The following is a 16,263-nucleotide window of genomic DNA, read 5'->3' on the forward strand; positions in this document are numbered from 1 at the left end:
ACAATGAAGTAGGCGTTACCACTTGATTAACACCGGTTCATAATGGTAGCAATCAGGTACCAGCCTTCAGGAACGCCCCTGCCCAATCAACAACTACAGACCAACCCTCAGGACATACACCAATCAGTGTAAGAGGTGGTTTGAGCAGTAAGCATGACGCCAGATGGCTTCTTGGCTGCATTGCACTGTACTCTCCTCCTCTCATAAGAACTCAGCTCAGGACCTGACTGAATATGGAGCCTTATGCACATTGCTGAACCATGACACGTGTGCCTCCACCACCACAGTCCAAGAACACATCACTCAGTGCTGTCACACAGCATTACCCACGGCAACCGGGAAAGAGATTATGGCAATGAAATAAATTATGGCTTAATACAGAATGTGCCAGCTCTCACGATAGTAAATTCCAGGCTGCCAAACCGCTGACGCCGATTGATTACCTTAATATTGCCCGTATTGGCTGCCACGGCGACTGGGCGCCTGCCTTCCCAGGGTATATGTCAGGAATGAGAATGTGGCCTCGCCTCCTTTGTTTATTAATGTTCCTTTTGCTTATGATGATAACCCATACTGTCTAGCGTCACAAAATGCCACACACAACAAGCTTACTGGACCCTGTCCTCGCATTTCAAGGCTGCGTTGAGACAATGACTTATCAGTGACCCAAGCCCTGCTCAGATAATCCCTACCATTTTGTTGCTGAGCTGTTGTAGTGCTGCTGCAAATGTACATTTTCCCAGAGGTGTTCACATTCATAATGTAAGTAACCTAATTTATGTTCCTCTAAATGCCTCTGTCAAAACAACAGCTATTCTCAGCAGTAAGCCTAAAGCCTATTCTTGTGGGAAGTTGCTATAGACCACCAAGTGCTAACAGTCAGTATCTGGATAATATGTGTGAAATGCTTGATAATGTAGGTGACATCAACAGAGAGGTATATTTTCTGGGTGACCTAAATATTTACTGGCTTTCATCAAACTCAAGAAAAAGCTTCAAACTGTAACCAGTGTCTGCAAACTGGTTCAGGTTATCTCATGATGTCTTAATACAGAATGTGCCAGCTCTCACGATAGTAATTGATACCCCTACCAGGGTATTTGCAAACAGAACAGGAACTAAATCATTCACTTGTATTGACCACATCTTTACTAATGCTGCAGAAATCTGCTCTTAAGCAGTATTCAAACCCATCCGATGTAGTGATCATAATATATCCATATCTAGGGAAAAACAAAGTTCTAAAGACTGGACCTAAAAAAAGTGTATAAGTGATCATACAAGAGGTTTTGCAATGATTCCTACGTTGAAGATGTGAAAAATATTTGTTGGCCTGATGTGTGTAATGAGGAACATCTTGACGCTGCACAAAATTGCTTCTTCTAGTTACTGACAAGCATGCAACCATAAAGAAAGTGACTGTTAAAAATTCCAAATCCCCATGGATAGATGATTCATTGAAACACTGTATGGCTCAGAGGAATGAGGCTAAGGGAATGGCAAATAAGTCTGGCAACACAGCAGATTGGCAAACATAGAGTAAATTGAGAACTCACGTAACTAAACTTAACGAAAAGAAGAAGAAACTAAACTCTGGAACAAATATAAATTATATGAAGAATGATAGACAAAAGCTCTGGAGTACCTTAAATGAAATTATAGGCTTTTAAACTAAGCTAACTCAGCTCCATGCTTCATTGAGGTTAATGGCTCATTCATAATAGTATCAACCAGGTTGGCACCCGAAAGGACTTTGACATCATTCATGCTGCTCGTTCACGCTGCTCGTTCCGTGGGTAAGCAAATGCTCCTACCATTGTCTCTTCCAAGCATTTTTGACCTGTGTTTTGGCTTAATGCACTGCATACTGCTTGTATCCACAGCACTAACGTGCGAGTTGGTAATCTCCCGCTCATTTAGTAAAGTGCAACCAGGATCCATACAGTGAGCAAGTTGTCCTCTTTCTCTCTGTTTATCGTACTGCTGCATGTGTGTTGCTTGTGTGTGTTTGCCATTTGACTGGCGGAGCTTGTTTTCGGGATGTGGGTTGTGTTTGCAAACTCCTTTTAGCTCACAACAAGCTTGTAGCATGGCTAATTCTAGACAGAAAAACTCAGCAAATCTCAATGTGGAAGAGGAATATGTCTCAAGCAGTACACTCCATGAACTACTTGATCAACAAAAGTAGTTCTATAAAGATCTAATAGATCTGCTGGAAAATAACTTTGAGTCCTTCCTGCAACTCTTTTGTCGATTCTACCAACAAAAGGGTTGATGTTCTGTTCAAGCATGTAATGGAATTTAAACACAGTTTGGAATTTACGCAGTCGGAGGTGGAGAATCTAAAGGGCACGAATGTCATCAGCCAGACCTCATTCAAACCATGTCTGAGGACCTTGTTAGCTCGGGGATTCTGGCCCAACACTCTCACCACCTCTAACCACACCTGCCGCCCCTTCTTCCTTTAAAAGTTTGATTAATATTATGGTGTTTCTAATCTAAGAAAAATGAAACCCTCAGGGCTTCTGTTAGGATGGAACGAAAAATATAGCGCTGTACAACATGATGGTCGGGAGTAGGCTACAGTACTGAGCATAACATTTCCACACCCTAATTGTAGTCTAACCAATACCCAAACGGAGATTCAGTGAAAATAAAAATGTAATTGATTTATCAAGATCAGTCCCCATGCTTGTCTCAGAGCAGTGTGAAACGGTGCTGAAGTAGTTGACCACAGGCTATTGCTTCAAATCCTATTGCTTCTAACTTCAATATACTTTTTAAATAAATACGACCTACACCACTTTTAACAGCACATTACTCAACACTAGTGAGACTCATGTCGACTACAGTAGGCCTACACTATATCGGATTATTTTTTTCAATGATGTGACTCTCAGCTAAAGATTTGATTTAGAGGATTGGAGAATTCTAAATTAATATCTAAGGGGCTATTTTCGTTGGGACAAATCTGTTCTGTGAGAATAATTCAAAATGAATTATTAATAATCGCTTTGTTTAAAAAATAACCATATTTTGGAGGTTTAGTTTTCAAATAACGTAAAGTGAGCGAGAAAAAGGCCATTCTTGAACATGGGGTGAGACATTGTTACTAATTTCTAAATAAAGCCAGTTTGTTATTTAGAATTATTTATTTCTTTTTTTAGAGGGAGAGAAACTAAAACCCTACCTTCGCCTCATGGGTCTCACGGTCGCGGCCGGCACGGTTATTGAACCAGCATCTGTAGCAACATAGTTGTCTTAGACCCTGCACCACTCGGGCACTGTACAATGTGACCGGTCGGGAGTAGGCTACAGTACTACAGTAAGAGCAAAATAATCCTAACATTTCCACACCCTAATTGTAGTCTTAAGTTTCTCTTAGAATAAAAACCTTGGTGTAACAACAGTTTAGTAAGTAATACTGAAGTCGTGCACAATTATCATTTTCTGTTTGGTTTATGTCGCCCATTTGTTGTCAGAGAGACAGCAGCGCCTTGGGACCCAAAAGCATAATCGGTGCTCTAATTCCCCCTTGCGCTGGTCTGGAGTAATGACGTAGTGACGCAGGGTACCGTACTAAACCACAAATTACCTCTATGTCCCGCAGCATAGTTGCAAAACTTTTAGTTGAGCAACCACTGTAACTAGCAAGCTAGCCAACGTTAGCCAGTTAGCTTGGGTGCTTGACTGCTGCTGTTAGGGTAGAACGCTCGGATCAACCCTTAAAGAGATGGGTGGGGCTAAAGCTTAAGAGGGTGTGAACGACACTGAATCTAATCAAATCAATCTTTATTTGTCACATACACGTGTTTAGCAGATGTTATTGCGGGTGTAGCGAAATGCTTGTTTCTAGCCGTAACAGTGCAGTAATATCTAACAATTTCACAACAATACACACAAATCTAAAGTAAAGGAATGTAGTTAAGAATATATAAATATTGGTCGAGCAATATCAGAGCGCATAGACTTATGTACAGTAGAATAGGATATAATAAAGTATATACATATGAGATGAGTAATGCAAAATATCTAAACATTATTAAAGTGACTAGTGTTCTATTATTAAAATGGCCAGTGATTCCAAATATATGTATATAGGGCAGCAGCCTCTAATGATAGTGATGGCTATTTAACAGATTTTAACAGTCTGATGGCCTTGAGATAGAAGCTGTTTTTCAGTCTCTCTGTTCCAGCTTTGATGCACCTGTACTGACCTCACCTTCTGGATGATAGCATTGTGAACAGGCAGTGGCTCGGGTGGTTGTTTTTCTTGATGATCTTTTTGGCCTTCCTGTGACATCGGGTGCTGTAGGGCGGACCGCACCACCCTCTGGAGAGCCTTGCGGTTGCGGGCGGTGCAGCTGCCGTACAAGGCAGTGATACAGCCTGACAGGATGCGCTCAATTGTGCATCTGTAGAAGCTTGTGAGGGTTTTAGGTGCCAGAGGCACTGTTGCATCTTCTGCACCACACTGTCTGTGTGGATGGACCATTTCAGTTTGCCAGTGATATGTACGCCGAGGAACTTGAAGCTTTCCGCCTTCTCCACTACGGTCCCATCGATGTGGATTTCCTGACACCACACTTCCAGGGCCCTCACCTTCTCCCTGTAGGCTGTCTCCTCATTGTTGGTAGTCAGGCCTACTACTGTGGTGTCATCTGCAAACTTGATGATTGAGTTGGAGGCGTACGAGGCCACGCAGTTATGGGTGAACAGGGAGTATAGGAGGGGGCTGAGCACACATCCTTGTGGGGCCCCAGTGTAGAGTATCAGTGGATTGGAGTTATTTTTTCCTACCTTCACCACCTGGGGGTGGCCCGTCAGCAAGTCCAGGACCCAGTTGCACAGGGCGGGGTTCAAACCCAGGGCCTCAAGCTTAATAATGAGCTTGGGGGTTACTATGTTGTTGAATGCTGAGCTATAGTCAATGAACAGCATTCTTACATAGGTATTCCTCTAGCCTAGATGGGATAGGGTAGTGTGCAGTGTGATGGTGATTGCATCGTCTGTGGATCTATTTGGGCGGTAAGCAAATTGAAGTGTGTCTAGGGTGTCAGGTAAGGTAGAGAGGTGATTTGATCCTTGACTAGTCTCTCAAAGCACTTCATGATGACAGAAGTGAGTGCTACGGGGTGATAGTTATTTTGTTCAGTTACCTTTGCTTTCTTGGGTACAGGAACAATGGTGGACATCTTGAAGCATGTGTGGATGGTAGACTGGGATAGGGAGAGATTGAATATGTCCGTAAATACTCCAGCCACCTAGTCTGCGCATGCTCTGAGGATGCGGCCAGGGATGTAGTCTGGGCCGGCAGCCTTACGAGGGTTAACACGTTTAAATGTCTTACTCACGGCAGCCACGGAGAAGGAGAGCTCACAGTCCTTGGTAGCGGGCCTCGTCGGTAACACTGTTGTCCTCAAAGCGGGTAAAGAAGGTGTTTAGCTTGTCCGGAAGCAGACGTCGGTGTCCGTGACGTGGCTGGTTTTCCCTTTGTAGGCCGTGATTGTCTGTAGACCCTGCCACATACGTCTCGTGTCCGAGCCGTTGAATTGCGACTCCACTTTGTCTCTATACTGACATTTTGTCTGTTTGATTGCCTTACGGAGGGAATAACTACACTTTGTATTCGGCCACATTCCCAGTCACCTTGCCATGGTTAAATGCAATGGTTCGCGCTTTGAGTTTTGCGCGAATGCTTCCATCTATCCACGGTTTCTGGTTTGGGTAGGTTTTAATAGTCACAGTCTCCTATACACTTCCTGATAAACTCAGTCACCGTGTCAGTATATGCGTCAATATTATTCTCGGGGGGTACCTGGAACATATCCCAGTCCGTGTGATCCAAAAAATCTTGAAGCGTGGATTCCGATTGGTCAGACCAGCATTGAAATGTCCTTAGCTCAGGTACTTTTTGGGTTTCTGCCTATAGGAAGGAAGGAGATCAGATTCGTGATCAGATTTGCCTAAAGGAGGGAGGGGGAGGGCCTTTTAGGCATCCCGGAAGTTTATTTGATTCGATGAGAGAGCCTACAAGGAGGAGGACAGTGACCTGGCAGTGTGGTGCCGGAACAACATGGTTGAGCATGAAATACTACTTTCTAAATTGCATTATCATGGTTTTCATGATTATACACTACATGACCAAAAGTATGTGGACACCTGCTTGTTGAACATCTCATTCCAAAATCATGGGCATTAATATGGAGTTGGTCCCCACCTTTGATGTTATAACTGCCTCCACTCTTCTGGGAAGGTTTTCCACTAGATGTTGGAACATTGCTGCGGGGACTTGCTTCCATTGAGCCACAGCATTAGTGAGGTCAGGCACTTATGTTGGGCTATTAAGCCTGGCTTGCAGTCAGCATTCCAATTCATCCCAAAGGTGTTCGATGGGGTTGAGGTCAGGGCTCTGTGCAGGCCAGTCAAGTTCTTCCACACTGATCTTGACAAACCATTTCTGTATGGACCTCGCTTTGTGTATGGGGGCATTGTCATGCTGAAACAGGAAAGGGCCTTCCCCAAACTGTTTCCACAAAGTTGTAAGCACAAAATCGTTTATAATGTCATTGTTTGCTATAGCGATTTCCCTTCACTGTACTGTGTGCGAAACAGTACGGTGAAACACATTTCATAAAGCTCCCGACAAACAGTTATTGTGCTGACGTTGCTTCCAGAGTCGGTTTGGAACTTGGTAGTGAGTGTTGCAACCGAGGACAGACGATTTTTACGCGGTCCCTTTCTGTGAACTTGTGTGGCCTAACACTTTGCTGCTGAGCTGTTGTTACTCTTAGAAGTTTTCACTTCACAATAACAACACTTACAGTTGACCGGGGCAGCTCTTGCAGGGCAGAAATGTGATGAACTGACTTCTTGGAAGGTGGCATCCTATGATGGTGCTTTGTTGAAAGTCACTGAGCTCTTCAGTAAGCCCATTCTACGGCCAATGTTTGTCTATGGATTTTATTCACCTGTCAGCAGCGGGTGGGGATGAAATAGCCAAATCCACTAATTTGAAGGGGTGTCCACATACTTTTATATATAGTGTACATATAATTGGCTATATAGTTATGTTTATGATAGAGATCAGTCTGTTTATGCAAACGGCTCTGCATCTACCAAGGCGAAGATATCCTGTGGTGTGCCACAGGGTTTGTTATTCCTAATCTATATCAATGCCCTTGCTGCTGTGTCTTCTACTGTACTTCCCATTTTCTTCGCTGACAATACCAATTTGATCTTATCACACAATCATTTTGATTCACTAATTAATAAAGCCAACTCAGGCATGGCCAAGTTTTCTGAACAAATTATCTTTAAATGTAAAAAAAATCCTACTTTATTGTATTCACTAGTAAGAATAGGAAATATTGTACAACATTTTTTGCCAGAATCCCATTTGGTGGGAACGAATGAAACAAGTCAGTTCCAGAGTTTTAATTGATGAAAAGTTATCCTGGAAAGATCATATTCAATTTGTCTGCAGCAAAGTGATGAAATCTGTTGGTATCATCAGAAAGATTAGTGGTTTGGTTCATCAGGCATGCTTCCTAACTCTATACTATAGCTTAATTTAAACATATCTCATTTACTATAATATTGTCATTCTTGGTCAGGGAGTCTTGGTGGTTCCAAACTTCTTCCATTTAAGAATAATAGAGGCCACTGTGTTCTTGAGGATCTTCAATGCTGCAGAAATGTTTTGGTACCCTTCCCCAGATCTGTGCCTCGACACAATCATGTCTCGGAGCTCTATGGACAATGGCTTGGTTTAGTTTTTTTTACTGTGGGACCTTATATAGACAGGTGTGTGCCTTTCCAAATCATGTCCAATCAATTGAATTTATGACAGGTGGACTCCAATCAAGTTGTAGAAACAGCTCAAGGATGATCAATGGACACGGAATGCACCTGAGCTCAATTTCTGAATACTTATGTAAATAAGGTATTTCTGTTTTTTTTAATAAAACATGTTTTCACTTTGTCATTATGGGTTATTGTGTGTATATTGGCAAAATGTAGAGAAAGCCATGGGGTTTGAATACTTTCTGAAAACATTTTGTCTGCAACAGTAAAATAAATAAATGACACTTTTAGCTCCAGTCAGTTTTAGAATGGGTAACTAGCAATAGCCTGGTGCTAAATATCTCAAAAACTCGCAGCATCATTTTTGGAACAAATCACTCGCTCAACCCTAAACTTCATTTGGATCTATTATTGAATAATGTGGCTATTGAGCAAGTTGAATAGACTAAACTGCTAGGTGTCACCCTTGATAGCAAGCTATCATGGTCAAAACATGTAGAATCAATGGTTTCTAAAATGGGAAGAGGTCTGCTTTCTTGATATCTCAGTCAACCAGACAGGTCCTACAGGCCCTACTTTTGTCGCACCTGGACTGCTGTCCAATTGTGTGATCAGATGCGGCAAAGAAGTACATAGGAACATTTCACTTAGATGTACACGGAGGGCGAATGTCAATAACATGCATGTCAATCTCTCCTGGCTCAAAATTGAAGAGAGATGGACTGCATCACTATTGGTCGTTGTGCGAGGTGTTGATCTGTTGAAGGTACTAACCTGTCTGTTCAAGCAGTTGGCACACAGTTCGGACACTTATTGGTATCACACAAGACATGCAACCAGAGGTCTCTTCACAGTCCAGGATAGAGGCTGGGAAACACACAGTATTAAATCGAGGCATTACATTAATTGAACTCTCTGCCACCCCAGGTAACTCATGCTAGCAATAAAGCAGATTTAACAAAAAAACAAACAGATAAATGACCTTACGGCACGACGGGGATTTTGAAAAGAAGCATAGACATTTTTATGCATTTTGTATTGTATTATGTATGTGATACGTGGTTGGGATACGGCTGTGATATGTGATTGTCTTGCCTGGCAATCTTAAGATGAATGCACTAGCTGTGGGCCACTCTGGATGGGAGCGTCTGCTGAATGGATAAATTGTAATGTAAATGTTGTGCTGCTATGTATATTTATGTATATTATGTCTTTTATCTGTTGTATTGTTTCCTGTTTGGACCCCAGGAAGAGTAGGGCAGCAGCTAATTGGAGATCCTAATAAATACTAAAACCTAGCATCTTAACACTGAAGGTTGTGTTTCAACTCCTCCTTCTCTAACAACTCTTCCCTGTCTTATAGGAGCGGCGGTGGGCGCAGTGGGACATTCTGTGCCAGCACCATCCTGCTGGAGATGATCCAGTACCAGAACATGGTGGACATCTTCTACTCCGTCAAGACGCTCCGCAACTCCAAACCCAACATGGTGGAGTCACTGGTAGGTGCAGTGGAGCTGACCGGCTGCAATTTAGTTTTGCAGTATTTTAGCGATGACTATGAATGTGTCTGCCTTTGAGTAATCAGATTTGTATTAGTGTTATTACTATATCCACTATTATCAATTATATTTCTATTCAATCAATTAGGGGGAGGGGGCCGAGGAATTCCGTCCTGGGTTAAGCGCGACGTAAATGGAACATAATTCCCTTTTTTATGCACTTTTTTGTGTGTATTCTGACCTTGAACTTAAGCATGAGAATAGCATGCTATTCACCCGTTATTCGTTTGAGGTAGAGCTCGACTAAGCTCGAGGTGGAGCTCGAATGGCAGAGGTGTGTCTACAGATACGCTGTATTATGATCTTGACTTAATTCCCTAATAATTCCACCACATTTACATGCGAGGAAACCATGACTAAGGTCGAGTGAACCTATCGGTTCCAAGTGTAAAAAATTATCTACTTAATTATTTTATTGATGGAAATAACACCATTCTCCATGCACTGTAATTCACAACTTGATAAGACCTATTGATAAGAGCTAGGTAAATGAGTAATCCGTTTGGATAAAGTGATAGTAAATATAAATTACACTTATTTTAGATCTATTTTATCTTATGATCGCCGGATACAAATGTGAAACCAGTCATATTGCAGCAAACTGAAGCATGTCAACATATCAACTTTCCCAGAGTAAAGTTTATGAAAGGCTGTGCCATTATGCAGAATTTAAATTGAACGTATGGCCTTTTAACTTTGCAGGGCACTCTCGAATGTCATAATTATAGGCTACCCCGACTTTCTCTGTCTCATGTTAAATTTCAGTATCGACTGTCAGTAGGCCTTAAACCACACATTCAGCGACCAATAACATTATATTTCATTTGATTTACTGTTAGTTCCCTTCAGTTGATATAGCCTATATTATTACATTGTTTTGTTTACCTTCATTTATTTACTCTGTAAATGCTTCACGGCCGTTCGGTTGTTGCTGAGGGTCATTACTAACAGTTGATAATATAAAAAAAAGACATGTAGGCTAATTAAATCAGTATGAAACAGAACGCAGACCAAGCCGTAACAGTTTGAACCCGACGCATGGCGCAATACTTGGCCTTGTTATCACACAGTTCTATCGTTGTCTGTTGCCTGCATTAACCATATTCTCCCTAGTTTAATTCTATGTACACTAATCTTCCAACATTACCATGGGTTGAAGAACTGAATGTGTCAATTTTCAGAAGGAATCAAACCACTGTTTTCTTTCTTTCGTGCGTAAAGGCTCTCCAAACCTGGTTTTATGATTCATAAATACTTTCCTAAACCTAAATGATCTACAAGATCAGAGTATTTTTTTAATCTACCAATTGGTTCTGAAATGGAGACGAATATGCATATATTTAGAAGGTATTCTTTCATTGATGCCTCATATTCTGAACCCGTTCTTTCGATATATTCTAGTCTGTCGACAAAATTCTAACTCTACTGAACAAAAATATAAATGCAACATGTGAAGTGTATGTACCATATGCATAAATTCCATACTTCTCGAAAATTTTGTGCACAAATTTGTTTACATTACTGTTAGTGAGCATTTCTCTTTTGCCAAGATAATCCATCCACCTGAAAGGTGTGGAATATCAAGAATCTGATTAAACAGCATGATCATTACACATGTGCATCTTGTGCTGGGGACAATAAAAGGCCACTCGAAGATGTGCCGTTTTGCCACACAACACAATGCCACAGATGATCTCTCAAGTTTTGAGGGAGTGTGCAATTGTCATGCTGACTGCAGGAACGTCCACCAGAGCTGTTGCCAGAGAATTTAATGTTAATATATGTACCATTAGCCGCCTCCAACGTCGTTTTAGAGAATTTGGCAGTACATCCAACCGGCCTCACAACCGCAGACCATGTGTAACCATGGCCTCCACTCCACATCCGGCTTCGTTACGTGCAAGATCGTCTGAGACCAGCCATCCAGATAGCTGCTGAAACTGAGGATTATTCTTGTCTGTAATAAAGCCCTTTTGTGGGGAAAAATATATTCTGATTGGCTGGGCTTGGCTCCCCAGTGGGTGGGCCTGGCTCCCAAGTGGGTTGGGCCGATGCCCATCCATGGCTGCACCCCTGCCCAGTCATGTGAAATCCATAGATTAGGGTCCCAGTAATTTATTTAAATTGACTGATTTCCTTATGAGCTGTATCTCAGTAAAATCGTTGAAATTGTTGCGTTTAAGATTTTTTGGTTCAGCATAAAAGGAGCACCATATTTAACGGGATGACTTAAGATACTGTAAATGTACTGAAAACACCTATTGAACGAAAACTCAATGAGAAAATCTGTTGGCCAGTGGGATGGTTTTCAGCAATTTAATTACATTTATTCAGAGTGCGCAAGGTAGCCACACCTGCAGAGCGCGTTACGTGAACGAAAAAGGTAAGTCCGAATACCAAATACTGCGAAGTGGTTGGGAAAGGCATCGGGATCGGGCCCAAGATGAAATTGAATTTCAATTCAAGACTTAAAAAGTTACCTTTATTGAATCTTTTTCAATTTTTCAGTTCCTGAGTTGGAGTTTAAATGGATTTGAGCCTAACCCTACATATCACTACCATTGTTGGTCTATGTAACTAATGCATGTATGTGTGTTTTCTGCAGGACCAGTACCGATTCTGCTACGACCTTATCCTGGAGTACTTGGACTGCATAGAAGATAGCATGAGATAGCAATGTTCCGTAGCTGGTGCATCTCGTGGGCTGTGACTGCTGACTAGGTTACATACCCTGTGACCCCCTCAACATTTACTTTATTGTTTGGATTAATGGGCCTAAACTGTTGTGAAGGACAACAATAGATAAAAATAAAAAAGGGGGAAGTGCTCCTCACTTTTAACCCTTAAATGTATAGCTGTGGTTTCGTTCATTTAATTGTTGACGTTGTTGTTTTCATTTCTGATACTTTCAGCTTCGTTTTTGTGTGTTTTTGGTCTTTGCCTCTACTGGAGCTCTTTTGTGCTAAATGTTTCTGTGTCGTCAATGATGGAGAAACATGAGAGAGTACAAAGACCTGTGAAGAGGTCGCCCTGCCTTTCATAATTTTCTTCAAACATGAATGGCCTGGACATTTTTTTTTTGTCTTGCTAAAAACAGAATTTGACTCTCTACATGAAAGTGTTCTAGGTTTCTCCAAGAGCTACAGCAACTGCAGTGTACTGTGGTGAATACAAGATATCTCTACCACAAACTGCCTTACCGTTCCCTAACACTGGGGAAGATATAGTACAACTCAATGGAAGGATTTCAATGGGCTACATGAACAACAATGCTTTGTGTAACAAATTTGGCAGTGCTATGATAAATAGATGAGTCATTGAGACAAAGGAGGATGAAGTACAATTTGATGTGTTTGTCTCTTTTTGTGATGGGCCAACCTAGTATGTCATAAGACTGATCCAATTCCCATCAAAAGGGATGCCTAACCTGTCACTTAATTTAATCGTGCCAATCCCACAGACTGACTTGAATACTGTCTTCACTTTGTTCTACTCCTTCATGTTGATACATGTACAGTGCATTTGGAAAGTATTCAGACCCCTTGACTTTTTCCACATTTTATTCTGTTACAGCCTCATTCTAACATGGATTACATCATTTTTCCCCTCATCAATCTACACACAATACCCCATAATGACAAAGCAAAAACTGTTTATTTTTTTATTTTTGCAAAACGGAAATACCTTATTTACAGACCCTTTGCTAGACTCAAAATGGAGCTTAGGTGCAATCTGTTTCCATTGTGCATCCTTGGGATGTTTCTACAACTTCACTGGACTCCACCTGTGGTAAATTCAATTGATTAGACATGATTTCGAAAGGCACACACCTGTCTATATAAGGTCCCAAAGTTGACAGTTCATTACAGAGCAAAAACCAAGACATGAGATCGAAGGATTTGTCCGTACAGCTCCGAGACAGGATTGTGTCGAGGCATAGATCTGGGGAAGGGTACCAAAACATTTATGCAGCATTGAAGGTCCCCAAGAACACAGTGGCCTCCATCATTCTTAAATGGAAGAAGTTTGGAACCATCAAGACTCTTCCTAGGGCTGGCCGCCCAGGACAAACTGAGCAAACGGGGGAGAAGGGCCTTAGTCGGGGAGGTGACCAAGAACCCAATGGTCACTCCAGAGTTCCTCTGTGGAGATGGGAGAACCTTCCAGAAGGACAACCATCTCTGCAGCTTTCCACCAATCAGGCATCTATGGTAGAGTGGCCAGACGGAAGCCACTCCTCAGTAAAAGGCACATGAAAGCCCGCTTGGAGTTTGTCAAAAGGCACCTAAAGACTCTCAGGCCCTGAGAAACAAGATTCTCTGGTCTAATGAAACCAAGATTGAACTCTTTGACCTGAATGCCAAGCGTAACATCTGGGGGTAACCTGGCACCATCCCTACGGTGAAGCATGGTGGTGGCAGCATAATGCTGTGGGGATGTTTTTCAGTGGCAAGGACTGGGACACTAGTCAGGATCGAGGGAAAGATTAACGAAGCAAAGTACAGAGATTCTTGATGAAATCCTGCTCCAGAGCGTTCACGACCTCAGACTGGGGTGAAGGTTTACCTTCCATCAGGACAACGACCCTAACCACACAGCCAAGACAGTGCAGGAGTCAAGTGGCTTCGGGACAAGTCTCTGAATGTCCTTGAGTGGCCCAGCCAGAGCCCGGACTTGAACCCGATTTGAACATCTCTGGAGAGACCTGAAAATAGCTCTGCAGCCACGCTCCCCATCTAACCTGACAGAGCTTGAGAGGCTCTGCAGAGATGAATGGGAGAAACTCCCCAAATACAGGTGTGCCCAGCTTGTAGCTTCATACATAAGACTCAAGGCTGTAATTGCTGCAAAAGGTGCTTCAACAAAGTACCGAGTAAAGGGTCTGAATACTTATGTAAATGTAATATTTCAGTGTTTTATTTGTAATAAATGTACAAACATTTCAAAAAACCTGTTTTTGCTTTGTCAGTATGGTGTATTGTGTTTAGATTGAAGAGGGTGGGAACAAATGAATCCCTTTTTAGAATAAGGCTGTAACAAAATGTGGAAAAAGTCAGGGGGTCTGAATACTTTCCGAAGGCACTGTATTGGTAAAGCCACTGTTTTAAATGTGGAGATGTGCAATATGATGATCCCCTTATGCAGTGGTCTTGAAAGCAGTGCAGTTGTACAGATAGATTTAAGAGGCCGAGTCATTAGAGAAAGATGTATAAGACATGTAAAGAGTTAAAACTGCCACTTTATCGGTGACCACTTGTCTATATGGGCAGTCCTTGAAGGACATCTGTGTTCTCTATCATTTGATGTGGTTTGACTCCCAGATAGGAATCCCTAAAGGGAATGCAATTGAAGATATACTCAAATACGTTTCAATATAAATTGGACCAAGCTTCATAAATGTGCTCTTACTTTTGTGTACCATAGTGTATTTATCTACCATGTTAGTCAAGTAGATAAGTACTGTACAGTGTGTGCCACACATCTAATTTGTTCAATATGTTTTACTGTGCTGGGGACTCCATTGATGTTCACACCATGCTCCGTAGTTAGAGTTAAATAAACAGGGGGAGTGGAAAACCTGGTTTTCCCCAATCAGGACCTTGTTCCACAATATAGACTGGTGTAGCTAACCCATTAGACCCTGTCTGTATGAAAATGCACAGCTCGTATATGCATGTTGGAATGTGTAGCCTATTATATGATCTGTGCTGAGACCCTGATCTCAAATTAAATGAAAAGTGCCCATAACCCATAAAACACTAACATGAAGCAAATCCCCTTTGGGATTTTAAATGCAAAATTTGGTAACTAAATCAAGGGTCAGTAAACCAGTATTGCAGTCTCTACTAATGCCCACTAAGTGAGAACATAAGCAGTTCTCTATATATTGCTTTTTCTGCATATGATCTCAGGGTCTTACTGTGCTGTAATGGTGGTGCAAATGTCACTCCTATTGACCAGGAGTTCCTCCTCCTCTAAAAACCCTTCTCCTGGGGACTGGGACCTTACAATGAGTGGCATTCACCCCAACCACAGTAGCTAAGACAGACCCAGTCCCTGCTGGTTCTTAAATCCACGGCCTGGTCAAAGCACCAGGATGGAGGAAGTAGAGAAAGAGACAGTATTCCAGACCCCAACAGGGTCTTCAAAATCTGACAGATGTGCAGCTTTTTCATGCAAAACTGGATTAGTAAAATGGTGAGGTTTGCTAGTGCAGTGCTTCCTGGGTTCTGTTGGGCACTTCATGTACAAAAGGCAACATTGCTCGTATTTGGAATCCCTGGACTACAAAAGAAAGTGCCTGGACACTTGTTTGAGAGTATACGTGTACATATAGATGTATATTTACTGTATGTTCTGTGAATAATTCCTATCTGTTTTCCCAGAGTAAAGATGTACAGTAAGTAACCACAAAGCTGAATGTACTGTACATGACCATCATTCTAGTCCTGTCTATACTTGGTTCTAACTTGCATCTTTTGTCCTGATCTTGTCTACATTCTGATTGTGCCCACATTTTGTGACAGGTGTAGATGATCAAAAGACACATTGTGAATAAGATCATCCTGCCCACCTCAGGAGCTAGTCAGACACAATCTATCTGTAACAGATCAACCATTTAAATCATAATTATTCATCAATGAAATGTATTTATGAAGCCCTTTTTACATCAGCCGATGTCTCAAAGCGATGTACAGAAACCCAGCCTAAAACCCCAAACAGCAAGCAATGCAGATATAGAAGCACGGTGGCTAGGAAAAACTCCCTAGAAAGGCCTGAACCTAGGAAGAAACCTAGAGAGGAACCAGGCTCTGAGGGGTGCCCAGTCCTCTTCTGGCTGTGCCGGGTGGAGATTATAACAGAACATGGCCAAGATGTTCAAACGTTCATAGATGAC

The 16,263-nt window shown here is 41.9% G+C and overlaps 1 protein-coding gene across 7 annotated transcripts in view; it reads left to right on the forward strand.

Annotated features, from left to right (window-relative positions):
• The window catches only part of ptprub (protein tyrosine phosphatase receptor type Ub), a 411,243-nt gene extending 395,437 nt beyond the window's left edge, over positions 1 to 15,806 (forward strand). For all 7 annotated transcript variants that reach the window (XM_014169409.3, XM_082963807.1, XM_014169427.3 and 4 more), the window contains 2 exons: positions 9,170 to 9,305; positions 11,971 to 15,806. In XM_014169409.3, coding sequence (XP_014024884.1) covers positions 9,170 to 9,305; positions 11,971 to 12,039 — 205 coding nt within the window. In that variant the 3' untranslated portion in view covers positions 12,040 to 15,806. The remainder of the gene's footprint in view (positions 1 to 9,169; positions 9,306 to 11,970) is intronic.
• The last annotated feature ends 457 nt before the right edge of the window (positions 15,807 to 16,263 follow it).

The sequence above is a fragment of the Salmo salar genome, chromosome 02 (assembly GCF_965601325.2).
Source record: "Salmo salar chromosome 02, fSalSal1, whole genome shotgun sequence".
NCBI classification, from domain to species: Eukaryota; Metazoa; Chordata; class Actinopteri; order Salmoniformes; family Salmonidae; genus Salmo; species Salmo salar.